General features: G+C 49.4%; 2 protein-coding genes across 4 annotated transcripts in view; one reads left to right on the forward strand and one right to left on the reverse strand.

The window, feature by feature from the left end:
- The window catches only part of MAP3K4 (mitogen-activated protein kinase kinase kinase 4), a 92,070-nt gene extending 74,283 nt beyond the window's left edge, over positions 1 to 17,787 (forward strand). The window contains exons 16-27 of one of the 2 annotated variants that reach the window (XM_084777794.1): positions 1,049 to 1,145; positions 1,853 to 2,011; positions 4,459 to 4,559; positions 5,082 to 5,162; positions 6,390 to 6,581; positions 7,578 to 7,648; positions 8,595 to 8,711; positions 9,334 to 9,493; positions 11,333 to 11,455; positions 11,845 to 11,951; positions 15,850 to 16,029; positions 17,276 to 17,787. In XM_084777794.1, coding sequence (XP_084633920.1) covers positions 1,049 to 1,145; positions 1,853 to 2,011; positions 4,459 to 4,559; positions 5,082 to 5,162; positions 6,390 to 6,581; positions 7,578 to 7,648; positions 8,595 to 8,711; positions 9,334 to 9,493; positions 11,333 to 11,455; positions 11,845 to 11,951; positions 15,850 to 16,029; positions 17,276 to 17,296 — 1,409 coding nt within the window. In that variant the 3' untranslated portion in view covers positions 17,297 to 17,787. The remainder of the gene's footprint in view (positions 1 to 1,048; positions 1,146 to 1,852; positions 2,012 to 4,458; positions 4,560 to 5,081; positions 5,163 to 6,389; positions 6,582 to 7,577; positions 7,649 to 8,594; positions 8,712 to 9,333; positions 9,494 to 11,332; positions 11,456 to 11,844; positions 11,952 to 15,849; positions 16,030 to 17,275) is intronic. The other variant, XM_084777795.1, reaches the window with a different exon arrangement.
- A 7,881-nt stretch (positions 17,788 to 25,668) lies between these two features.
- Positions 25,669 to 26,955, reverse strand: part of AGPAT4 (1-acylglycerol-3-phosphate O-acyltransferase 4) — a 97,417-nt gene continuing 96,130 nt past the window's right edge. For both annotated transcript variants that reach the window (XM_084778003.1, XM_084778002.1), the window contains exon 9: positions 25,669 to 26,308. In XM_084778003.1, the coding sequence (XP_084634129.1) occupies positions 26,214 to 26,308 (95 nt within the window). In that variant the 3' untranslated portion in view covers positions 25,669 to 26,213. The remainder of the gene's footprint in view (positions 26,309 to 26,955) is intronic.

A 26,955-nucleotide genomic window follows, 5' to 3' on the forward strand; every position in this document is an offset into this window, starting at 1 on the left:
GCTCCCAGTCCAGGAGCAGTGTTAGAATTGATCTTCCGTTTTCTCAAAATGTTGTTCTCTGCCTGTCGTGTTACTGTGAGGGAGCAAACAACCGTGACATGAGTGTTTCCATTTAGGGGGGACTGTGAGTAGACTAAAATTGCTAACACGTCAAGAGAGATTGTCACAGCCTAAGGACCAGGTGGCTATTGAAAGCAACCATAAGAGAAAGCCATTAGAATAGACATGTCAATCCCCGCTCCCGCCGAGGTGGAGAGGGGGAACCGTGTCCATTTTGTAGTAGGAAAATCATGGTTTTACATTTCCTTTTGACTTTCTTCCGATTTTAGGACTGGGACATAACTTATATATGAAGTACACTCCTAGCATGTACTGGGCGTGGTCTTAAATCCCCAGCACCATGAAGTTTGTCTATAGTAATAACATCTAATTTCATATGTCACACAGTTTTTAGATTTCAGTTCTGTCTTGAGTTGTACCTGCATTAATCTCATATTACCCTATTTAAAAGAAGAGGAAGCATCTTCTCTGGGGGAGCAGTCAGGGCAGATCTTGTCCCATCCCTGGGCCTGGGTACTATTAGGTAGTGGAGCATAATTGTGTGTGTTGCGTCACAGAGATGTCCACCCCAGGACCAGTACAGGCTTGTGTGTATGTGTGTGTGTGTGTACGCACGCCAATGCACGTGTGCAGGATTTTCCCCACATGTAGGTGGCAAAATGAACCTTTTTGTTAGCCAGCTGCCCAGTACTCCTCGGCGATTCGCTGGTCCGGATGGACGCCGGTCACTTATTCAGCGGATGTTGTGCGGTTCGCACTGGGGTTTGCACAAACATGGTTTTGGTGGAGAGGAGTTTGAATGTGTAACATAACTGCTCACTTTTGCGAAGGTTCCATATTTGGTAATGTTGCTTATTTTTCCACCCTGTGAGTGACGTTGTCTTGGTCACTGGTGAAGTTGGTTACCATTCCAGTCCCACTAAGTGGCCTGCCCTGCAGTTCTCTCTTGCTCACCTTAACACATTTCCTGGGTTGGCATTTTTGGCAGCTATCCATCGGAACAGCCCCCGGCCTGTGAAGGTGCCCCGGTGCCACAGTGACCCTCCTAACCCTCACCTCATCATCCCGACTCCAGAGGGATTCAGGTACTTGGCGGTCCTGCATCACGGACTTGTCTGCTGTGCATGCTCGTGCTTTGGCCTTAGCTGGGTGCTTGCTTGGGTGCAGGGTTCTTCCTTCTAATTGCCAGATGCTGCCTACAGCTCTTCTGTGTGTTTTCTTGAGGATACACCACAGTGCCTTAGCTGCTGAGGAAAGACAGGCCTGTGCCTTTGAAGATACCTTAACTCCCTGCTCTCTTGTAGCCCCCAGCTACTGAGTGCTTTCTGGCTTTGGAGTACTTCTCTTTCTTTCTTAGAAAAAACCTTAGGAAAACATTTAAGTATACAAAGCACAGTGAACTCGTGACGACAGTTCTTAGTGTCTCTTTAAGAGTGGAGAAAGCTGGCGTAACTGTTCTCCATTGACACATGTGAGTGCATACAGTTGTGATTAGATTGAGTGTCCAGAGACACACTTGTGTTCACACTGGTGCTCTTGAATTGGCATTTCTGCACCTGTGGTAGTGAGTGTGCTCTTTTCCCACTTCAGAACCTTTGACAAGCTACTTTCATGTGGTAGGTTTTCTAGGTCAGGACCTTTGACACTATTTTTTCCCCCACACAAAGACCAGAACTTTCAAGTAGCAATGTGCATTTTATATTTTAGAGATTTTTTTTCCCACTTCCTACCCATGTATTACGTGTCAGTCCCCTTCTTGCCTGTGTTCCTGAAGCCTTTCTTCTTGCCTTAGCACCCGGAGTGTGCCTTCCGACGCTCGGAACCATGGCAACTCTGCTGCTGCTGCTGCCGCCGCTGCTGCCACCGCCGCCACCACTGCTACTGGCCGCCTTGGCCCAGGTGGTGGTGACTCCGCGCCGGCCAAAGCTGTCAACACTGCCCCTGATACCAGGTAGTCCTACTACACCAGCAGCGTACCTCCCACCCCAGTGCCCCCCATGCCCTTCCGTGGGGCTCCTAGCGATAGGATGTGTCACAGGGTGACAGCTGTGGGAGTGGGGTCCCCTCGGGTTGTCACAGCTTCAAGACCCTGGCAGCAGGCAGCAGAAGTAGACCACTTACTGATGGTAATGTTTCTCCTTTGGAACCAGCATTAGCTAAAATGACCCCTGGCTCTGCCAGTCTTCGCCCTAGTGCACCAGAGGAAAGAACCTGGGGTGTACAAGGGGATTCGAAGCTGGGCCTAGCGTCTTTCCCAGGTAGGAGCAAAGCAGTTCTTTTTTCATTTCACCCAGTGTCTGAGCAGAAGGGGCACTGCCCGTGCTCGTGTCTTCTAGGAAGGAAGGAGGGGGAGGTATCAAAAGGAATGGTCTTGGGAGAGTCAACCAAATACAGCACTTGGGATGGTGCAGTGTAAAACCAGGAAAGACATCGTGGCTTTGCAGCTCAAACAACTAAAATTTCCACAAACATTTCTAGTATTGCTACTTATTAAAATAATTAATATTCCTAATTTTTAGTCATAAATACCTATAACCTTAAAAATTAAAATGTTTTACAGTTTAATCCATTAACAACAAAATAAACATTAATGCTCCCGTTTACTGCTTGTGTTTAATATTGGAGAATTTCATGTGTGCTTCCATCTCACCATGGGAGCTTCCTAGACACTGACTATGGCGATTCGTGCAGAGTCCAGGGAAGCAGTGGAGAGCGCTAACCACTTCGCTGCCCAGCTTCTCAGCTGCTGCAGCTGCATCTGCATTGCACATGATGTTCCATTGTGGCCTGGAGACACCTGCCGCTGTAAGGCCAGGGAACTGGCGCAGGACTCCGTGCCACAGCTGGCTTCTCCCTGCACTCATCTTAGGCTGTCTGTCAGCAGTATTCGGTCATCTCTACGTAGCATCATGTAGGTCTTGGTCTGACTTCAGATCCACTTGCCCCCTAGTGGCTTTAGCAGCGTCACAGTTTTGAAATTGTTTATTTTAATACAAAGGGAGAAACTTTGCTTTTGAGACATTGTGTTTGTGAACATGGATAGAAAAAGCTGAGTCCCACAAAGATACGTGGTAGTCCAGGACACCTGCCTGCTCTGCTCCCTTTTGTGGCACTCCTAGGAGTGTCTTGAGGGGCATGCCAGGTCGGTGCATTCCTGCTCAGCCCTGCAGCATATACTTGAGAACCCAAGTATTGGCCTTGGAAATGGCTATCCTGGGCTTAAGTTCTGTCACCAGTATCTGTTTGAAACAAAACATCTCTTCAGTGCTGGGCTCCAGAGCCAGCGTCCACTGACGCTCAAGAGCTGCATGTTCAGCTCAACCCTCTTTCAAGCTGCTTGTTACTCTACCAAAATGGTCAGACTTGTAACTTCACCCTGGAGCCCTACATCCCTTCCACAGATACACCACTTTACCCTTCCAGGAAGTCACAAAACTGACTTATTTCACCATCAGGAAAGCAAGAAGGTAGACACACCGAGTGACCCCTTTGGCCTCCCAGGTGTGGCCCTGCCAGATATGGACTATGCCCTCCCTTTAGTTAATCCCCTGGCTCTCAAGTGCCACCAGAGCTATTTGAAGGAGCCACAGTCAGCAGAAGTGGTGCCACATCAGATGTGCACCGACTAGCCCAGGCTGTCATGGCAAGAGGAACCACATTATCTCGGTCTGCTTGACACGTGAGCACACACGGCAGCAGCTTCTAGAGCAGCGAACCCATTTTCATGTGGTCTTCAGTTACGAGTGCTGAAGTTTAACACTTCCTACTTAAACACAGCTTCGTCCCTGCGAGCAGTTCACCTCGTTGTAGGCGGCCAGCTGACTAACTCTGTCTCTAACATGCCGAGCCTCTTGCTCTCTGGGTGCTTGGCTACTGCTTGAAAAACTGTCAGGCTCTCCTTTCTTACTGCTAGAGACTTGCAGTCTTTTGAACTGTCTAACAATTTTAGCAGTCTTGTTATAACTAAGTATTTAAAGATAACTTGTTGACAACCTTAGTATGACATAATTTGGCTAATACACCCCTATCCGTGCTGGGCTTAGAAGGCAGAGCTTTTCATGCGCTGCCATTTAAGTAGACGGCCTTTATTCTTGCTCCTGTTGTTAATGTAGAATGAACAAATTTGGGGGTCAAGGACCCTCCTGTCAGTCTCCAGGGGAGACCCTGTCTCAATGGCAGTTCTGTTTATTTGGGTGAGATTTTGTGGGGTTTGCCCACCTGTCGTCCTCTGTCCACTAGATGCCAGTTGCACCCTCCCGATTCCTAGTCACGAGTGTCTCCAAGTGCCACCATCAGCCCCCAGGCACTTCTGTCTTGTCTAGAAGAACCTCCCAGACCTTTCGTTTACGGTCCCTTTTACTTGAAAGCTCAATTTGTTATTTGTTGACATTAAAACAGAGGTTCCAGTGTCCCCGAAAATGACCGCTTGGCATCCATAGCTGCAGAACTGCAGTTCAGGTCTCTGAGTCGACACTCAAGCCCTACAGAAGAGCGAGATGGTGAGTGTCATTGTGTCAGCTGCGTTTTCCACCAGCACGTCTATTTATCTTAGTCCACCAGTTCTGATGTCCTTGAACTCACAGGAGCGTGGGAGCCACAGAGCTTTAGCGCAGGCTTAGCCCTGCCCACCGTGGCGGTTCAGTGTAGCCTTGCGTATTCTACGTCCTCCTCTTTGTGTTTTCCTTTTGATGGTTGAGCACTCTGACTCACATTAGAATACAGAACTGTTAGTGTGTTTGTTGTAATATGGTGACAGTCCCCCAAAAACTGCCTCTCAGATAGGGTTCCCCAAGATGCTACTTTTGTGCAGATCTGTTGTCTGTGACTTGTGGGAGTCTGTTACAAGAGTCTGGTAACACTCTCTTGCTTAGGTACCATTTTGTAGCAGTGAATACAGACCTCAGACTCAGTAGGAATGAGTCCGCAGTATGAGCATATCGGCAGTGACTGTTGCTGTTCACCACCCCAGCATAGTGTAGTTCTTCATGAATCTTACTTTGTATGAAAACCACTTCCCGCAGAGCCAGCATATCCTCGAAATGACTCCAGTGGATCAGCACGGAGAAGTTGGGAACTTCGCACACTCATTAGCCAGACCAAAGGTACGACAGCAGAGTTGCACTTGGCAGCGTTCAGGCTCTGAGTCGTTAGGTCTTCCACTTTAACATCGTGATCTCACTGGTACCCCCGACATCATGGTCCCTGCCATGGCCTTTCTGCACACTGTCTGGTTTATACAGTCTATGGCAAGGGCCTTTGGGTGTGCTCATCCTTTAGCTGGATAGCTGTCAGCATCTGTGAATCTAAGTGCTCATTCGCCTCCGTGCTAAGAAATCGAGGAGAACTTTAGCTGCTAGGAGGTGAGAAGTGCTAAGAAATCGAGGAGAACTTTAGCTGCTAGGAGGTGAGATCTCCTGTCAGCGGAACTGGGGAGGAGGTGGGGGTGGGGCTGGAGCTCAAGCACAGCGACTCAGGCAGATGGAAGTATGAGGTTAACATGGGATTCAGAGCCCAGTGGCAGCAAGAAACAGCTTTGGTGCAACAGCCCTGTGTTGATTTGTGTGTATTGAGCGAGAGACTTCTGGATCTGAGCCCAGAAACTGGGAACGAGTCTCTGTGTTAGCCCACCTGTAACCATGGTTACCCTACTTGTAACTGTGGTTACCCTAGACACAACAGTGGGCCTGACTCTGCCCTCTTTTGAAAACAAATACCTGGTGGTTAGGTAAAATTGGGTACCGCTAGGACTGTGTCCCTCTCTGTAAAGCTGTGACTCCCAGTGACATGCTGAAGTCTAAGTCTTCTGCAGAAAGGCTCACTAGCGTATAATTACACAGTCGTTTCACAGATACTCTGACATAGCGGTGAAAACTTGTCCAGGCAAACCTGGTATATCATAATTTGCATTAAAAATTAGATTTCCAGGCTTTAAAAAATGACTGTGATAGATAGATAGGATATAATTAAAACATAAACCTTTGGGAGTATCACTTTTGAAATTAGCTGTAAAGTCACCCAGATCTTCAAAGATCCCTTTGTCTGCTAGACAAAGCTAACGCTCTCGGAGAGCTGTGTCGTGAGTTGTAAGCCATTAGTGGCTGGTGAATATAAGTGTGGTCAGTCTAGTGTCCATCAACAGAGGATGTGATGTCACACGTGAGCATGTTGTGCACACATACCATAGAATACCGTGTGCTGGCTAAGGAGGAGGAAATTATGTTGTGTGAGGAAAATGGGTGGAGTTGGAGTTCACGGTTGCTGTTTTCTTGTATCCTTTGGAGCCCAGCTTTCCTGCGTTCTGGGCCTGACGATCTCACGTCTCTCTACAGACTCTGCCTCTAAGCAGGGGCCTATAGAAGCTATCCAGAAGTCAGTCCGGCTCTTTGAAGAGAGGAGGTATCGAGAAATGAGGAGAAAGAATATCATTGGCCAAGTTTGTGACACCCCTAAATCCTATGATAACATCATGCATGTTGGATTGAGGAAGGTGACGTTTAAGTGGCAAAGAGGAAACAAAATCGGTGAGCAAGCCAAAGGGCCATCTTGGTAGAAACGAATTCTTTCTAGTGTTTTTCACGTGATTCTTTTTGCTGTTCCATTTCTAAAATGTGTTTAGAGAACAATATAAATGAAAATTGAGAAAAGACTTTTAGGTAGTTGAATAAATTGATTAGTTTTGCTCAATAATTCCAGAAGTTTCCACTTGAGAACTACTGAAATTTTGCCCTCTTGTTCATCTGTGTTCTTTTATTCCTACAAGAATACTTGAAAAGAGACTGTATATAAATCAGGATATGATATCATGGCCCTGTCCCACCCTGTCCCACCCTGCCTCACCCTGTCCCTTGCCCCCTCTCCGACAGGCGAACATGCAAAACAATAATATTGCTTAGTTAATTGATTTCCAGGTGGACTTAACTCTTAACAAATAACCAGCAGTGGACTGTGATGCCCAGACTCTTGATCGCTTAAGTACTTTCCTCTGTAAGCATCAAGTCTGAGAGGCGAACACAGTTGTAGAGAGTCTTCACACAGTCTGGGACCAAACAGTCAAATACTTTGTAAAACATCTTAACGGTAGCTCGTGGTCTCCTTCAGTCGTATGCCCCTTGGTTTAGTGTCCCGGAAGCCATATGGGAAGATTCCTCTCGCACTTGGCATCTTATAGCAGTGTGGCCACAGAGGGTCCAGACATGCTACAGCCATTTCCTTCTGCCCCAGCGCAGCCCACATCCCCGAGGAGACCAAGGCTCAGAAATCTTCTGGAGCAGCGGATCACTTCTCTCCATAGCTCTTCTGGGTTTCCTATAGCACGTTTACTCTGTCACAGTAGCATTTACAGACAGGACATATGCAGGGATGTGATTAACTGTGGATATCAGGGAGCAGTAAGAACCCCTTTAGACTTAAGTAGCAAACTAGAGCGAGCATAATGACAGCTCTGTAAACACACTCCAGAGTTAGAGGTGACGTAAGCGGCAGTGACCGGAAGTGTGGCCTCTTTGTGTTGTTCACAGGAGAAGGGCAGTATGGGAAGGTGTATACCTGCATCAGCGTCGACACGGGGGAGCTCATGGCCATGAAGGAGGTGAGTCGCGGTTCCCTGGGCCTTCGTCTCAGGTAAATCTGAGTGATTCATCTTCAGGAGAGCCACCATGTTCACGGCCCTTGCGCATACAGCAGACCTCAGGAGTCTTGAGGGCTGAGCTGCTTGGCCTGGGTCCTGTGTTCCAGCATTGGGCAGTTGGGGCCAGCCGGCAGCTACCTGAGATAACTTAGTGGAAGACTGAATACTCTAGAAAGGACTCAGTGAATTCCAGTGCAAAGCAGGTGGGTGTGCCTATGCAGGCGGCTGTGGAAAGCTTAGGGAATGGAGCCACCACTGTGGGCGCTTGTGAGGAAAAACCCTTAAGATTCAGAACTGAGGATGGCAAGAGCAGAGGAGGCTGAGGAGTGACCAGTGGAGGCCTTCCAGGTGTGTGGGACTCAGGGCGGTGGAATATTAGCCCACGCTGACCAGTGTATCATCACCGCCTTTTGTTATAGTTGTTACAATTTTAATTGGCAAAGTACAAAATTTTAATTGACAACATAATTTTATATGTTTACGGTTCATAAAATGTGTTGATAATGTGAAGTGATTGAATCAAACATGTTCATCACCTCAATTTTGTTAGCTCAGGTTTACTCTTTAGGATATCTTTAAGTGAGTACCATATTATCCGTAGTCACCCTTTTAATGATTTGGAATAATTTGGGACGGTGTTAGGCTGAGTGACACAGGAAGCCAAGCACAAATGCTGCACAGCCACGCTCACACGTGGAGTCCCGTACTAACTGTGGATCTATTATGGGCAGAGCCAGTCAGATCCCTTTATGTTGTGAGTGCTCTGGGACTAACTCTAAGTCAGCAGGTAATCAAAACACCACAGAGGGAGTGTAGGCAAGAAAAGCCATAGGCATGCTGCCCTGGTCCTGGGGCCTAGGACTGACATGTCAGGAGACCCATAGTAACCATGGTCTTCCTCTTCCAGATCCGGTTTCAGCCTAATGACCATAAAACCATCAAGGAAACTGCAGACGAGCTGAAAATATTTGAAGGCATCAAGCACCCCAACCTGGTCCGGTACTTTGGTGTGGAGCTTCACAGGGTAAGTGGCTTTCACCACACTGAGACCCACTGGGGCACAGCCCAGCCTGGCTCTGCAGCCCGGGTCTCCCACTGCCAGAACCAGAATGTTTTTCATGAACTTTAGTTGCAGATTGTAATCATCAGCCCCACGTCATGAACGCTGTCAGCCATCCTGCCGCTTTGTCACTTGACACAACTACATACGATCATTTCTTCCCTCTGTTTTTAATAAGCCTATGTGGACTAAGAAAAACCTGAGAGCATCCCTGTGTGGGGTGATGAGACAAGGAAGGAGGACAGCCAGCTCCTCACAGCATGTTGTGAGGGGTTGAGCGTCATTCTGTTTTCACTATCGGATTTGTGACTGACAGGGATGTTTCAGTACTTGGTGACCCCTCTAGGCAGGCCGTCACTCCCTGTCTGAGGTTGCATGGCTGGTAGGGTCAGGATGAACACACGTTACCCTGTGAGTCCCTGATGTTCTTCCCAAACGAGCTGTACAGCCCCAGACAGGAGGCAGGAGGCAGGTAGCCCCTCTGCGGGAGCATCAGGCCAGCTGCCCCCTCCCTCAGCCCAGCAGGAGGGCCCTGGGGGCTCCAGGCTTCCTGCCACGTTCATGTGGGTGCTGTGTTCGTCCCCAGGAAGAGATGTACATCTTCATGGAGTACTGCGACGAGGGCACGCTGGAGGAAGTGTCAAGGCTGGGCCTTCAGGAGCACGTCATCAGGCTGTATTCCAAGCAGATCACTGTTGCCACCAATGTCCTCCACGAGCACGGCATCGTTCACCGAGACATCAAAGGTTCGCCTCCCCTACCCGGCTGCCAGGGGCGAGTCACTGCTTTCAGTGCTTCTAAAGTGGGCCTTGTGCCAAGAAATGACAGAGAGCCCAGGTGTCTATGCCTGAGGAGAAAGTCCTCACTGTTGCCTGTGCAGCCTACGTTAGGGAAGTCGGTGTCCTGGAAATGGAGTGTGATGCTCTGCAGGCTACTTTGGTGCAGCTCACTCGGCTTGCTGGACACTTGTGACAAAACTCCCTTTCCCAAGCTGGGTCAAAGCCATTGTGCATTCCTGTCCGAATGTGTGTTGTAAGTACACGAAGTGAGTGAACCCGAAATGCCTGTGAAGCAGAACGTACAGCCATGTGTTCGGGGCAGAGGTTTGTGTACACCATGCTTTCCAGTCACAGGAGAACAGCTACTCCACCCCAGAACTGTCCCACATTCAGTGCCTGAGCCACACCACGACCTGGCACACGCTCAGTGCCTGAGCCACACCACAACCTGGCACATGTTCAGTGCCTGAGCCACACCACGACCTGGCACATGTTCAGTGCCTGAGCCACACCACAACCCTGACCCCTTTGAGGAGCCCGAGAGATAACTAAAGCAGGAGACTGCTTTTCTCCCTAATTGGCTCAGGGTTGCCTCCTGTCCTGCACCCTGACATTAGCCCAATGCCCAATTATTCAAGAGTGACCTGCCTCCTGACCAAGGACTAGACCCCATTTCTGGGCAGCCGTAGTTACCCTGGAAGCTGCCTTGGCCTGGGTCTGAGACTTGTTCATGGTCTGCTGAGCGCCTCAGCCTGAGGCCTTCAGCTATGCCAGCTTGGTGGCTGTCTTGTCTCTCTACCACATGGCTTTGCTGGGTCAGTCTGGACATTTGCTCAGCTGTCATTGCCCACATCCGCTTGTCCCACTTCACACAGCACACTCAGTCTCCGTCATCCCCCAAGGCAGGCAGACTCTGAGCCCTTAAGTCAGCTTAGCTCATCATCAGTCTGTAGCTAAGAATGACTAAGGATGGCCACAGAGAGAGCAGTTTCCAGTGGCCACTGTGAGTTGGTGTAGAGACAAGCTTTGGGAGGCTCTCGCTGGTAAGGATAGGATTGTCAGCGGTTCATTGCCAAGCTAAGTGTCCAGTGTGAGCACTGTGTTACTTTGCCTGCATGTATATCTATGTAAGGGTGTCAGATCCCCTGAAACTGGAGTTAAAGACAGTTGTGAGCCACCATGTGGGTGCTGGGAATTGAACCGAGGTCCTCTGGAGGAGCAGATAGTGCTCTTAACTGCTGAGCCATCTCTCCAGCTCCCACTCTGTTGCTTTTAAAGTGTGGTGTATGATTTAATTTCAGCAGTGCTGACTTGCCTCTAATAATGTAGGCTGTGTACTGAGAGGTGAACAGTAAACCCGGGGAGTGAGATAGGTGTGTGTTGCTTGTAGGAAAATTGGAATGGAAAAATATGCAGCACTACTTTTAGTTATAGTTAAAGTGAGATCAGATGCCTTAGTGTGTGACTCTAAAGCCCCCAGCGTGTGCAGGTTCTTTTCTGTGTGTCCTTTTTGCCCTTGGCAAACAGTCACAATGTTCAGGGACAGACAGACAGACAGACAGACACACACACACACACACATCTGAGCTTTGTATAAAACTTCTCTGTAAGAGTGTCTGAGTTTTTAGTGAATTGTGTGTGCCCTGGTGTTAGTTTGTAGTTGTGCTCCATACATTTTTCTGTGGTTGTTTATGGTAAGTGCGGGTCACAACACTGCATTTTATTTAGTTTGTGAATGACACTTTTAGGAGTTGTGTCCCTCACTGTGTCCCAGAGCCTGCTCAGCAGCTGCTTATTTCTCTTCAGGTGCCAATATCTTCCTTACGTCATCTGGACTAATCAAACTGGGAGATTTTGGATGTTCAGTAAAGCTTAAAAACAACGCCCAGACCATGCCTGGTGAGGTGAACAGCACCCTGGGAACAGCAGGTAAGGCCTAGCCCAGGCAGCCTCTGAGCTCTAACCTGAGGAAGGCTTCTTTCCGTCTTGGAAGGATGCCTAGTGGCTTGCGTTGTGGGATTGGAACTGAGCTAGTTAAATATCCACTCAAAAAGATGGCTACTTGGTGTGGTTGCCTGCTGTTGGGTTAAATTTTCTGTTTCTTCTGAGGTTACAGTTTGTTGGAAATTTTCACATTCAAAGTTTTTTCTTAAAAGAGAATTCTGTCCCTAACATGTCCATCAAGTTGACTTGAAAATGAAAGCTTTTGTGGCCTGTAACGGGGAAGACATTGCCAGGATTATTAATGTGTTGCGTAGTGCTGCTGATACATCGTGCTGTGTCACTAACCCTTGGCATTACCGTATTTGACCGTAAAGCTTACATGGCACCTGAAGTTATCACCCGAGCCAAAGGAGAAGGCCATGGCCGTGCCGCAGATGTCTGGAGTCTGGGCTGTGTCGTCATAGAGATGGTGACTGGCAAGGTAAGCTCCCTGTGCACCTGTAGGGTGCACCTGTGCAGGGCAGCCACAGAACTGAGGCTTTCTCATAAGAGCTGTGGACAGCTTCCTAGCTGAGCTCGTGACCATAGAGGAAATGAGGCCCATGAAAAGGTGCAGTAAGGTCCAGACAGATAACAAGCTGAGAAACACTGGACTGCCGGGCACGTGTCACCGAGAGCTCTTAGGAATGAATTTATGTTTCAGCCGGAAACATATACACTTGAATTAAACAGAGAAACAGGCAGCTATAGCCACCTGATTTTTGACAAAGGGGCCAGTAAATGGAGAAAAGACTGTGACAGATGTGTAGGAGATCCTCACTCTGGATCAGATTCCTTCCTGTAAGACCTGTAAATTCTGAAACTTGAGAGATTTGATAAAATTGGGGACTATTTAGGACCTGGGTAAGGACTTGTGGTTAGGACTGCAGTAGTTCAGGAAATAAGGCCAACAGACAGACAGACCGAAGGGGCTCATGATATCAAAGCGCCCTGGGTAGGTTCTGGGGAGACAGCGCAGTTGGAAAGGTGTTTCCTGTGCAAGCAGCAGATTCCTAGCGTGCATGTAAAAAGAAGCTGATGGCGAAAGCACATGACTGCAAGCCCAGGACCCGCAACGGCAGAGACAGGAGGCTGTCTGGAGCTCGCTGGCCAGCAGCATAGTAGATTGATGAGCTCCAGTGAGAGACCCAGGCACAGAAAATGAAGTGGAAAGCAATGAAGGCTGACGCTGGTACCAGCCTCTGACCTCCATGTGCACTTAGTATGTGTATGTGAACTCCCAGACACACACCACACACACACACACACACACACACACACACACACACACACACACACACACACACGAATGTATATGTGCACACAAGAGCTTCTGCATTGCAAAGGAAAGAGTTAACCACATTAAGGGGTAGCATGGAGAATTGGACAACAGGGTAAATATGAGAGAATACAAAGAACTCAATAAGCAAACAAACCAAAAAAAGAGGGAGGAGCCAAGCAGAATTCTCAAAAGGAGAAATACAAATGCCAGTCAATATTTTAGTAAGTGTTCAGCATCCTTAGCCTTGGGGAAGTGCAAGTGAAAGCTACGCTGAGGCTCCCTCTCACCTGCTAAAATGGCTGTCAATAAAACAGAAGGTATCAATACAGACTAGAGTGTGAGGAAAGAGGAGTCAGTATTCATTATTGCTGGGAGTCTGAACCTGTGCAGCCACTGTGGAAATCCACATGGAGGCTTCTCGACCTATCCTATGACTCAGCTACACCGTCCCCAAGAGTGTGCCCAAAGGACTGTGTGTCTCACTAGAGACTCTTGCTCTATCCATCACTGCTTTATTAACAACATCAACAAATGCAATCAGCCTAAATGACCACTATCAGAGAAGTAGGATAATGAAAACGTAAAATATTATTCAGCCATATAGAAAAATGAAATCATGCAATGAACAGAACTGAAAAATATTAACTGAGGTAACATGGGCTCAGAATGACAAATAGCATAGTCCTTCCTCATATACAAATCCTAGCTTCTTAATTTTAATATGTACATATTCATGTAGGAGTAGCTGGATATAGATGCCAGGAAACTAGAAAAGGTTCCAAGAGAGGAGGCAAATAGGTTTTAAGGGAAGGCAGTAAATACATATAATAGGTAAGTGAAAAATTCTGAGGCTGGAGGTTAGAAAGGGAGATGGGGGGGGAATAAGGAAACATGAAGTCCGACGCTTACATCTGCATGAAGCCTGCACATGGATGCTTACAGCAGCTTTGTTCAAGAATGCCCAAACTTGGATGCAGTCAAGGTGCCCTTCAGTAGATACATGGCTCGGCAAACCACACCCCCTGAGTCTGCTGGCTAGGTTAAATGGACTAACATACCACCGTGCGCATCAGTACGTAAAGAAGTCGGCTTTATATCCTCTGAAAGATTGGAGGGGTAAGAGATGAAAGGTGCTCTGACATTCAACAGAGAGGCTCATTGTGAGAGTTCTTCACAGCACTGTGAGAGGCAGGCTGCAGGGGCAGTGAGAAGGACCTATAATCTAGGCTTAGTGGGCACACCTCTGTAACCACCACACTTGGAGGCTGCGCTGGGTGGGTCATGAGGCCAGCCTGGGCTACATGGCAAGGCCCTATTTCAGGACAGATAAAAGCATCATGGTTGCAAAGGTAGGAAGCAAAGGAATAAACAGGAAAAGAGTTAGTTCTGGGATGTGGAACTCTTCCCTATTGCATCAGTGGCTTTCTCACTGTGGTGACCAAATGCCTTCAGAGTACAGTTAGTTTTGGCTCATAGTGTAAAGTCCATCCTGACTTTAAGGCATAGAGCATGAGCAAGAACGTAAGGCATCTAGTGATATCATACCAGCAGTCGAGAAGGGGAGGAGACCAGAAGTGGAGCCAAGCTGTACAACCGCAAGATCTATGTATCCCAGTGGCCTGCTTCCTTCGCCAATGCCCCACCTCCTGAAGACTCCACAGCCTTCCAAAACAGTGCTACCCGCTGGGGACCAGGTGTTCAAAATGATTTGCCTGTGGGGGATAGTTCGCATTCAGCCCACTACAGATAATTGATTCCTGTCAGACTTGGATCTAGACCCACAGACTGTACAAGACAGAGTGAACCCTCATGGTATGTGCTAGTTAGCAACAGTGTGGACCTCGGCTTACCAGATTTAAAACACTCTGGCTAATAGGAGCAGTGGGAAGGTTAAGGCAAGTGAGGGTGTGCAGGGACCGCTTCCCAGGCGAGGCTCTATTACCTTAAGCTGCACTTTAAAAAAAAAAGGAATCGTGATTGTTAAGAAGAAACAGGTGGCCATCCTCATCATCTCCAGAATGGTACATTTAGAGGTGAAATTAATTTTCCCTTAGCACATGAATCCCATTTATCAGATGTATGACATTCACTCTGAGGTATGAGGAAGTAGTCATGCTTCAGACAAACTTCAAAGTGGGGGTGGGGGGGGCCCTGGAGCACTGTTTTCTATACAGTGAGATTTGATGTGCTTCACCCTAAATCAAGGAAACATTGCTTCTGATGAAGATCCCGCTGCTGACTAATTACACAGATGTGTGATGCATTTGGTAGTAATTGCACAGATGTCTGTGTGTGCAGTGTGTGGCTGCTGTCTGGTGTCACTTACGCAGCACCAGTCTAGAGCCTGAGCACCGCCAGCAGACAGTGGCTCTTTGTCGGCCTCACTTGCAGCTGCTGAGAGGGTGTAGTCAGAGCTTGGAGGGGATGGATGCTGACACTCCCTCGGGTGGAGCAAAGGATGGCCATGATGGCTGCTTTATTCTAGTCAAGCGTGTGAGAACAGGTGGGCCGAAGAGCATGTGTTGCCAGTAACTGAAGAACACTATGTAAATTTGGGTGTGGAGGCCTGCTTCCTTGTCACTTCATCTATAAAATCTTTCCTATAGTCACAATGAAATAAGGTTTGTGGTGATGGGATTTTCATAGCTCAACAAGGTGGTCAAGAACGTTGAGTTTTGACTTCTGTCGCTTGTGAGGTGGCGGTCTCTGAATGACACTGCACTGATGCCAAATCCCAGTGCGGCAGGGGGTGACGGCCATCACTCCCTGCCTCTGTTTAGATGCACAGTCTCACTGGAGCACAGGCATACCTGTTGTGTGAGGGGACTAGCTCCAACTTGTCGCTGGCCAGCTACCTGTCCCCCTGGGGCACGGCCACCATTGTTAATGTGTGTCTGACAGACACTGTACGGTCTCTAAGCCCGTGTTTCCTGTTTGGTCCCTCCAGCAAGTGTTTGCTGACCCTGACAGATGTACTCTTCAGATACCTGGAGAGGGACTGGGCATCTGTGGCCGTGACTGTGTATTGCTGAGGCCTGGTTCTTTCCTGTCTTTACAGCGGCCTTGGCATGAGTACGAACATAACTTCCAGATTATGTACAAAGTGGGAATGGGACACAAGCCACCGATTCCCGAGAGGTTAAGCCCCGAAGGGAAGGACTTTCTCTCGCACTGCCTGGAGAGTGACCCCAAGATGAGATGGACAGCCAGCCAGCTCCTCGACCACGCCTTTGTCAAGGTTTGGCCCATTGCTGAAACCAGCCTCCTCAGGCTTAAACACTGAAGTTTGGTTTTGTATCTGGCACAAGAAATTTGGAAACTTAAATATTAAATACTTATATCTAAAAGGACAGGAGCTAAATGGCCTCAAGTAGATTGGAGTTAAATGTCTTAATGTATCAGAGCTTTGTTTTCAGTCAGTGTTTCCTGAGGCCCTTCTACTTGATCTGTCTGACAGGAGAGCACAGTGCTTGCCTTGAGAATGCCTGGTCACCCTGGTCACCCTGGTCACCCTGGTCACACTGGTCACCCTGGGATAGGAGCTGTGATGACGGCACATATGACGTGTGGGGTGGCTGAGGGTTTAGTGCCCTGTGGGAGTCATGGGCAGTTTTGGAGTCTCTCTGAGAAGGTGCGGCCAGGCCGCAAGGGCAGACAAGGTGTCAGGCATGGAGAGGCTGATGGGGGCAGAGCCATCGAGGGGCTTTGTGGGAATGAGGTGTGCGGGAGCCCAGGATGTGGGAGGTGGTAGAAGAGGCTGGAAGAGCTGCAGGAGCAGCACAGAGGCGTCTCCATAACACAAACGGCCCCACAGAGAAAGCTCCTGAGGGAGGGTGCTGCACGCTGCGGAGAACAGCAGTCAGGGCCTTGCTGAGGAGTTGGAATGGCCCTGGCTGAGGAGCAGATTAAAGCTGAGGAGCAGATTAAAGCTGCTTAGGGTGGCCCCACCTCCTGGCAAGCCAGAGGGCAATTTAGGCACTGACAGGCTTTTCTAGGTGGGTGTTTGCGTGCTTGGGGCCGGCAGTCAAGAGATCCGCCACGGTACAGTGCGCTGTAGCGAGTGGGCACACAGGTGTCGCTGGGGTTGTGTTAGGAGTGTAGGGAGGGTGCCGACAACACAGCGCCAGGCAGGAGTCCCTGATCCTGATAGCAGGCAGGAGGGTGGAGCCTGGGCTCATGTGTGTGGACTGGCTACAGAGACATTAGGGCCTAGCAATGAAGGAACAGTGCTTTGTAGCTGTAATCTAGATGAAATACACTGCCCCACGAAGCTGTCCTGTGCTCAGCTCAGCCTTCCCTGAGAGCAGGCATGCCACTTCCATGCCACATGACTCCTTTCTGAGGCTTCCCTCACATGTTGGGGTGCTGGTATCAAGGGGGTCACTAGGATTTGCTTGTGGGCAGAGGCCATGCATATGCACGCAGGCACACACACAGATATGCTTGCACCAGCAGGGCCTCAGCTTTCTCTTGCTTCTTCACAGGTTTGCACAGATGAAGAGTGACGCTAACCAGTCCGTGGCCTAGGAGTGTGTGCACAGCATCCCCTGATCACTACTGTATGTAATATTTACATAAAGACTGCGGAGTGCAGTGCAGCCCTTTTAGCCTTCCGACACTGAAGAGCGCACAGGGGACAAGCCTCCCTTCTCCTGCTGCTCCTGTTGGGACATGGGACGCTCCTGAGGACAGTGTTGACAAGGTTAAAGACGCTGCGTGTTAAGTGCCATTACTACTGTACACGGACCATCGCCTCTGTCTCCTCCGTTCCTCCTGTGACCGAGAACCGTGACATCAGTGTAGTGTTTTTGAGCTTCCGGGGTTCAGAAGAAACTGTAGTGTTATCAGGTGTCCAGGACCGTATTTTAATCTCCCGTTTGTTGAATGCTTTGACTGTGAAACCTCCTTGTTGGCAAGCTGCAGGTTTGTTACGCAAAGGCTCGTAAGTGAAACTGAAGAAAAAGCTCTTTTTCAATAAATGGTTTATTTTAGGAAAGCTAAGTTGGTGTCTATTTCTGGCTGGCAGTAAGAGCTAGCAGGACAGAATATGGAGGTCTGCTGCTCCCTCTGCTTGCTGCTCCTCAGTAGAAACGGGCCAGCCGAGCTTGCCCAGTGGGACCCTGAGCCAGGTATAGCCACCCTGCATCCTGTAGGCTCTGTGCATCTCAGGGCAGCTATGAGTGTGGCCCAATGCATTGTAGGTGGCAGCATATGACAGTGTTTAAGGTTGAGCACACTTGACCTAGGGTCAGCTTGCTGACAAGTGCTCATAGATGAAAGAGCACTAAGGTGGCCGACAACAGTCAGCATAAATCCATAGCAGAGGCCTGGGCCTTGCCCCATGCTGGGGCTCTGGTTGTTGCTGGTTGTGTAAAAGCTGGGGCAGAGGGAATAGGGCTGGGCGATTATCTTGGTAGGCAGACATCTTTTCAGAGTAAGAGCAGATTTTGTCATTGGTGACATTTCTCTTTACTGCTGTTTGTTTGTTTTTGTAATGCTGGACCTTAAAGATTCCTAAGTCACTTTAGATCACTCACTTACTCCTTACATATAGCAGCCAACTCAAGCTGGGTTATTTTTCAAGTGTTCTTGGTCTCTGGCTAAGAGATGAATTCCCAGAGAATATTTATTAGGATGTATACAGACATTAGGATTTTATTTAAGATGGTCTTGTTTATTCTTTCAGTTACAATTTACATTATGTGAAGGGTTCACACCAGTGGGTTTTAACATAGCTGCAGAGCTGTTTCATAATTAATTCTAGAACCTGTCCATTGCCCACAGAAGAAACACATGCTCAATTAGTCACTCCTGTGGACACCTGTCTTTGTGCAACCATTTAGCTACTTCCTGCCTGGGAGTTGCACAGCATGGGCATCCCTCATCGTCGGGGTCTTGCAGTGTGGTGCTCTCTGCCTCTCACTTGGTGCTTTACTGAGGTTCTCATGAGGAGCACGAGCCAGCACATCTTTTACTGCTGCAGAGTCCTGTCCCACCGCACACATGCGCCACCTGCTCTGTTTGCCATGGACTTGGTGGTGGGCACTAGACGCCGCCCTCTTGGTACGTTTTTGTATCTGCCAGGAGTGCTGGGCTGCGTGTCAGTTTGTATTCGACTTTTCAGAAGCTTTTGAGCCTTTTCCAAAGTGACTGTCATCTCGTTCCTCCAGCAGCTGGCAGGCGTCTGGGTCTCTGCACCTTCAGTGCTGTTGCACTCTGTGATAGTGAAGCGGGCTTCCCTGTAGTTTTGATTTGTGTTTCTCTAATGATGGAGAGCTTTAGTCATTGTGCCTGGTGGCCATTCGTGTAGCTCCTGTCTGCCTGCCTCTTGATAGATAGACATATCCATTTATTATTTGTGTGTTGCATGCACATGTGTGTGCATCTGTGCATATGCATGCTGCAGCACGCATGGTCAAGACAGGAGAAAGGGAAAAGTGGCTGGGCCCAAGGTCATTGTACTCCAGTTGTGAGGCTTGGTGACAGGCTCCTTCACCTGCTGAGCCACCTTGCCGGCCCCATACCTATCTCCCTTTTGAGGGAAATGCCTGTTCAGATATTTCGCCAATTTTAAAATCAGGCTATTTGTCATCTTGCTGCGTTGTAAGAGCTGTCTTTGAATGGGCCCTTGAGCAAAGCTCTTTACCTAATCTGCGTCTTTCCCCAGTGTGTGTTATCTGGTGTTTTTGTCTGTCTGTCTCTTTGTTTATTTGTTTATTTTGTCATGTCAATGAGAACCAAAAGTTTGTTTTTAGAAGCCCATTCATCATCTTGTTCTCTAATGCTTGTGCTTGTGGTTTTATGTCTAAGAAACCACAGCCTGACCTAACAGGCCATCTTAGATCTTAAAGTAGGCCCCTCTCTCAGTTAATTTTTGCATAAAATGATATTCAGGGGTCCAGCTTGTCTCTCGGCTGAAGAGACTTCTTCCCTTGGGGACCCCTCTTCACTGTGCATTTACATCCAGCCATTCGTTGCACGCGGACAAAGTGAATTTTTGTTTTCAAATCTTTTATCCTGTGGCCTTGCTGAATTCATTTAAAAGTGGTGGTAGCTGCTTTTGTAGACTCTATCCACATGTAGAGATGGAGCCAGGAGCAGGGGCAGTGTAAAGTCTAATTGGCAGGCCAGCATGCCCCCGTGTACACCACCATGTTCATTTAGGATCCCTTTGGAGTACTTTTCCCTCCGTATTTTTAGGGGGTCTGCTCTGCAGTTTTCATTTCTAGGGATGTTTTGGCTCCTTGTCAGGGTGGTGAAGGCTTTGTACAGTGAACTGGACGTTTTGTCTTCCTCTGTTTTCTCGGAGGTGGTGTGGGTTGGAGTGTCTCTTCATCCTACCTGTCTTGGGTAGAACTCGCTCATGAAGCCTGAGGGGCTGGCCTTTCCCTGTTGAGGGTTGTTTGCAGGTTACCCTGTACTTGCTGCAGGTCTGTTGTGGCTTTTCTTTTAATGGATGATAGGCTTTCCACTGTCTCACTGACTCGTCTGCTTTCCTGGCAGATGGTTGTTCACTATCTGCCATCATACTCGGTGCTGGATGGCTGCTGTCTGCTCACACTCCTGACTTTACCCATCTGTCCTCTCTTTTTCTTTGCTAGATAAAGGTCTGTCTTGTCAACTTCTGGTTTCATTAATATTTTCTTATTTCTGTTTCTACTTCTGAACTGATCTTTATTATTTCTTTCCTTCTATGCTTTGGGTTTAACGTACGTATCTAAGAAATTTGTAGGGATAGAAGATGGTGAAGACAAATCCCAATAAAAAGAATCATCTACCCCCAGCACTTGGGAGGCAGAGGCAGGAGGATCTCTGTGAGTACGAGACCAGCCTGGTCTACAAAGCAAAACCCGGACAGCCAAGGCTACACAGAGAAACCCTGTCTCGAAAAAGAAACCAAAAATAAATAAAACAGCAGCCTCCATCTGCTGGCACTATGCTCCCCAGAGCCTGCGTGGCAGATGCTGTCTGTGGAGGTCCAGAGGGGCTGATGTTTATGGGTCACATGGTCTTGGTGGCAGCTACTCAGCTCTGCATTGTAGCAAGAGGGCAGCTGTAGAGCGGTGGACAGTTCACATGGCTGTGTGGACATGTAGGGTGCCTGCACACATGTCACAGCAAGTGTGTGGAGGTGAGAGGACAGCTTGTGGGAACTGGTTCTTTCCTTCCACCATGTGAGTCCTGGGGAATGAACTCATGTCTCTTGGGGCAGATGCCTTTACCTGCTCTTCTGAACACTTCATTGATCTCATGTTTGCACAGGCCATTTTGCCCAGTAAAGAAGAAGAGGGGCTGCTATTCCCATTGCGTTCTCTGAGCGACACCCTGTGAAAGTCGAACGTCTGGTTTGATAATGTGCTTGGGAAATGCATATGGACATCTAAGCACAGTGCAGGCACCTCTGCATCCACGTATTGAGTGATCCTTGTTTGATTTCCCAGACGCTATGTGACTAAGTGATCTTTAAGGCCTGTTCATCCTCTTCCCACTCCCCCTACAGGTCTTTCCTCCCCTCCAGGATCTTCCTCAAGCCTGGGGAATGGCTGCTACGCCCAGGAGACTGAACCCATTGCTCACCCAGATCACCTCATCCTAGCCCTCCCTGGTGCAGGTCTTTTCTCCCTGGTAGGCAAAGCAGTCAGAAGCATGGTTTCTGCACCAGTCACACCTGTGTGTGCAGGAGGCTGCACCGGCCTGGGAGTGTGAGCCTCCCTGAGCCCTGCCTTCTCTCCAGCAGAGTGAGCAGCCGGCTGCAGCTATGCACTTTGAGAGCCTGGGTTGCTGTACTGTGGCCTCAGCTTTCGTTCCTCATCACCTGCAAGGCCCCTCAAACACCACCGGGGACTGCCAGGTATCCTAGGGTGTTGGATAAGTGCCTAACTAACATCAGCTCTAGGGAATAGAAAAAGGGAAGGCAGTACACATAATTTGGTTCATTTTAGAAGTCTGAAGGAATGCTCCTTATGGCCCTCACTGTCCACAGCACTCACCTGTTACATTGAGCATATCATGGACTCCAGAAACTTCCTATCTGTCTTCTGTGGCTCATGGAGTATAGCTATCTTAAAGGTCTAACTCTTAAAGGTGTAAGCTGTGCCCAGTGAAAGCCTTTCCTCACACTGCCTTAGGAGGTGCTTTTCAACACTGGAAGATCAAAGCAGGCAGGCAACACATGCTTTTAGTCAATCTGCATCCTCAGTACTAACAAGGACCAGGCCACAGCAGGAGGGGGGCCTAATTTGTCACTGTTACTCCTCCTCTGCAGAACAGCTGGGTATTGTACCAAGAGCTCAATTATTTCAGCCCAGTTGTCATTAAGGCACCACCTGCACCCCACCCCCACCCCCGCCACCTTTAGGAAGGAGAATGGTACGGTGATGGGCCTTCAGTGGCTGAGCTTCTAAACTTGTGCTCCTCTTTTTGTAGGACCTCCTGGCGCAGCCTTGGGCCCGGGAGGCTATCCTAGCCTCAGATGATTTCCTAAATAGATGCTAGTTAGGTGGCATTCTTTATATGCTGCGTGATAATTTTGAACAGTTGGATATCACAAGACAGGTATTTTGCTGGGTGGTAACTGATGCTGTGAGAGATACTGATATTATGGCACCTAGCAAATCAATGATGCCCTCATGCCTTCAGCCTCCTCTTGTCATATGTCTGGTGCGCCATAGATCAAAGCCCCAAAGTGTGCGCAGCACCGGGGACGTGATGTAGGTAGGGCTTGCGTGATTACTAGTGCGCATGAGTTGTTGGTAGGTGCCAGGCAGGCCTGAGGTTCTGTGCTGAAGGATCCCCTTGCCTGCTTGACTTGTCTGACTGGACAGACATGTCTACAGCATGCATTCGGAGGGTTCGTTTGGGGCCTTATTTATTGCAGTAAAAGAGGAAACTGTTTCCATCAAGTCTGGGAAAGCATTTTAAGAAAATTGCCATATTATGGGCAACAGTTTCTAGTATCTTCGCAGACACTCCATGTTTATGTATGTGAGGAAGAATCCAGACCACAGAGGTGTAAGCAACTGGTCTGAGGTTCGTAAGTGACTGCTTGGCAGAGGCAAAGTCCTAAGTCCAAGAGGCTCCCGGTTGTCACTGCTGAGCATCCTCGTTGGTCACAACAGGTGTCTGGAAGGACAGCAAGCCATATGCAATCCTCGTAAAAGGCACCAGGTTCACCTCAGGAGAGATGCTGGAACCTTTGAGTTAGGACTGTTGAGTAAAGCTGGAGCCCGAGGGGTTTCTGGGCCCTGAGGCCGTGATTGGCAGCACCTGTTGTCACAGCTCAGTCTCTTCAGAAAGGAAGCCAATGCTAACTTGTTACCAAGCTCCACGGTTTTTCTTTGCTCTCCGGTCTTCAAACTGCTTGAGATGTTGAGCTTGGGAAGTGCTTTTCTCAGTGCTCTGTGACCTCTCAGGCAACCTCAGACACAGGGCAGTCCATCTTTTCCCATCCCATTCCAAACTCCATTCAGCAGTCCTCCAGACCGCCCCGGCGGTCCCACAGGCAGCTCGCCAAGCCCAGGGTCCGCTTCTTGCAGCTGTGTGTAATATGTGTAATGTGTGTAATGTGTACAGTGCTTTGGTGAAGACTGGACCATCCCAAAGAACCGAGCAGCCACCTCTTTCCATGCCGTCATCTTTTTGGAGAAGCCTGGAAGCCAGCATTGAGCCCACTCTGTTGTGCTCCCCCCGGGGCTGGCCACACCATTTAGCTGCCTGCCACCAGTTTGAGCTGAACGGTCACCAGTGGAATTTACGTTATGGTCACACTTTCAGACCCCAGTGTGCATAAAGAAAGATGCTCATGTAATGTTTGGAACACCCTGGCTCCTTTCCAAGGTTTTGTTCAGTTTAGAAATGAAGGAGTCAAGATATATTCCCGGAAAAAAGTTGAAGTTCTGGAAACCTAGTGGGACGGGCCCAGTGAGCCTCTGCTCTCCTGTGACTGTGGCGCCAGCATTCTTTCGGAGGACACTGCAGATGCCCACTCTGCATCAAGGAAGCAGGCTACGAACAGAGCGGGCTGTACCAGCAGCCAGTGCTGCTTTTCTTCACGGGGGTCAAGTGGCTGAGGCACTGGCTGCCTGGCTTCCTCTCGCACTGCTTATAACTTTTTGTGTCCTACGGCTATTCAGAACCACCACCACCCACTCAGTCTTCCTAAAATGTCTGACCTGTCACCAAAGAGATGTGAGAGTTGTGACACCATCTGGCTCTTTCCGAGTACTATGAGGAGTGGCAGCTTAGAGACAGCCTTGGATTCCTTCACCTGATCTGTTCAACGACCCCACCTTCTCAAGGCAAGCCTCTTTATACCTTTACAGCAACCCAACGGGCGAGCATCATTTCCATCTTACAGATGGGCAGCCGGGCTCATGGAGGTCATTAGACTGGATGGCCTGGACCAAATACTTATTTACCAAGCTGCACAACTCAGCGAAGGCAAGCTGTGTTAGCTCAGGTCCCAGCTAAAGTGGCCCTAGGATCCAGGGGAGGCCTGCAGGGACATTCACGAACAGGGCCTCATGATGGAGCAGATGCACCATGTTCAGTGCCCTGTGGGAACTCAGCCTTCCAGTCTCTCTACGCTGCCCCACAAAAGGCCAGAGTGGTGTCTGATTTCTGCAAATTGGGACTCATCAGTGTTGGTAATGCAGTGCCATCCCTTAAACAGAGAGGCCTCTAGAACTCTGGTCACCCCTTGGCTCCTCTAGGTCAGCCATGTGTGGCTGCCACTGAGTAACTTGGTGCACAGACACCTATGGCTGCAGTGACTCAGGACAGGATGTGACGTGGTGAACCTATGGCCAGCTTTTCTAGTGGGCAGGTTGTACCGGGTGGAATGTAGCTGCACATAGGAAGAAGGGTGTCACTGGCCTCTCCATCTAAGAGACATTGTCTAGTGTTGTAACCAATCCCTGTCAGGGCATCGCTGCCTTTGCCCTCTTCCTGCTCTGTCCGCATCTGGCCTCTGCTGACTGCCCAGTTCTCCAAAGACTGGGAGAGAACAGGCCCCGTTCATGTCATGACAGGAGCCAATCAAAAACCTCAGCGGGGAAAGCAGAGGCCCCAGGTGGGGCTCACCTGTGGGATGGGCTCTATGTAGCACCAGTTTCCTTAGTGAGCACCCCCACACAACCTGAAAAGGAGCCTAGTACCATCTTATAAATGACCTTGCCCTTGTTTCGAGGGCTCCCACACTCCTGTGACTGCTTTTGATGTTTTCACAATGCTTGGTTTCAAAGTCAGCTTAAGATCCTCAAGACTAGTGGATGCCACTTTCTGGGAAACCAAAGCTGTCCTCCACTGCACTCTCCATGTCTCAAGGAAGCACTCGGCTGGTCCCCCAGCACCCTGTCTGCACCCTTGCTCAGCTCGAAGGGGCGTCCATGCCCACACCTCTCGCAGGTAGCATCACTGCACTGAGATACCACAGTGACCAATGCTGCCTGTCAAGTTGACAGGGTGTAGGATCACTAGGAGAGGACAGGCCTCCTGTCATGCCCGTGCAGGTAATTAGATTAGACCGATGGGCCAGCGGGGGAGGGGCAGGCCCACCTTAGCCACAGGCTTCACCACTCCAGGGGCTTCTGAACTGAGCGAGCACCAGCTTTCATCTCCTCTGCTGACTTTGGCCATGTCCTCCCTACAATGACAGGTGTCCCCTTGAACTGTGAGCCAACGAGCCCTTGGTGACACTGAGAATGTTCAGTACTCCCTTACAAGACACCCCCCCCCCGCCCCCAAATGGCCTGTCACTGTATGAGCCCAAGCTCCCTCCAGGGAGCACAGCCGGTGGCTGGCTGTCATCCAGAACACCCAAATCCAGGGCGGGGTGGAGCAGAGGGTGGAAGAGCTATGTGAACACATGCTACAGACAACCTAGACAAACACTTTAATTCTTTTTTTCTTATTTGGAGGCATAATTTAGTCATCTTACCTAAAGCACTCTCTCTCTCTTTCTCTGGCAATTGAGGGTTAGGGAAGACGCAGCACCACAGGATGATAGGGACACCTTCCCTTCCTCCCCAGCCCTGTCCTTCCCTACAGTCTCATGGGACACACGCAACCACACATCCATTCTTCTCTCCCTCTCTCCCCCTCCCTGTCCATCCATCTCTCTCTCTCTCTTCCTCTCTCTCACCCCCTCTCTATCTCACACACACACACACCACACACATGTGTACAACTGAAAAGAAAGACAACCAAACCCACTAATTCACATGGGGTGGGGGCTAGGGTGGGAAAAGGTTTAAGAAGGTCTTCCTTTCCAGTCTGGCGCTGAGACAAACTGTGTGATGGGAGAGGCTGTGGTGCTGCTCGTCCCAGCAAGGCTGCCCCCGTCTCCATCACTGAACCTTGCTTCAAAGGCTAGGCAGAGGCCAACGGTTCCCCAAGGTCCCCTTTGGAGGTGACATTCCCAGGTCAGTCTGTGTGTTTCTGTTTGTTGTCATTGTTGCCATAGGCAGAGCCCTTGTCAATTTCTGTCACGCCGATCATCCATCGAACTCCCATGGAGGCTGCAGAGACAAGAAAGAGCAGTTAGAGTCCCAACACACTCCAGGGCGCTTTGGTAACAGGAGCCTCGAGGAGGATGTTGGCTGCAAGCGAATCTGGGGTACCACTTGGCTCCAGGGGCCATTCCTCTGTACACTGAGATGACATTAAAGGAAAACAGCAGGTGTCCTGCATGGAGAGTGCACTGGGCAGGCCCATCCTTGCAAGATGAAGGTAAACAGAATTGGGCGGGGAGCATGCACTGCCCAGAGTTCACAGAGGTCTCTGCTCTCTGCACCGCTTTCCAAGGCAAAGGTGGCTCTTTGGAGATTATGGGACAGTGGCTTGGGGTGGTGGTGGGAGGCACTTTGTGAGGATGCAGCCCACCGCTGGTCAGGCTAACTGCAGAGAGCAGATTTACTGGCCCCTGGAGCCCTCACTTTCTGAAGCTGAGGCTGTCACAGAAGGTGCTAGACCCATCTAGGAATTCACCCAACCACTGGGATGTGCACCCAGAAATTGCCATGTAAGCAGTACCTCTGGAGGCCGGGCTGGTGGGCTCCCTGTGTGTGCTTGGCTCTTTTTTAGTCGCCCCCCCAATTCTGGTGTATGTGTCACAAGGCTGTAGGATCATGTTCTCCATATAGGCGCTGCTATTCAAGACCATGCA

This window comes from Acomys minous (genome assembly GCF_964271855.1).
Source record: "Acomys minous genome assembly, chromosome: 3".
Classification (NCBI taxonomy): domain Eukaryota; kingdom Metazoa; phylum Chordata; class Mammalia; order Rodentia; family Muridae; genus Acomys; species Acomys minous.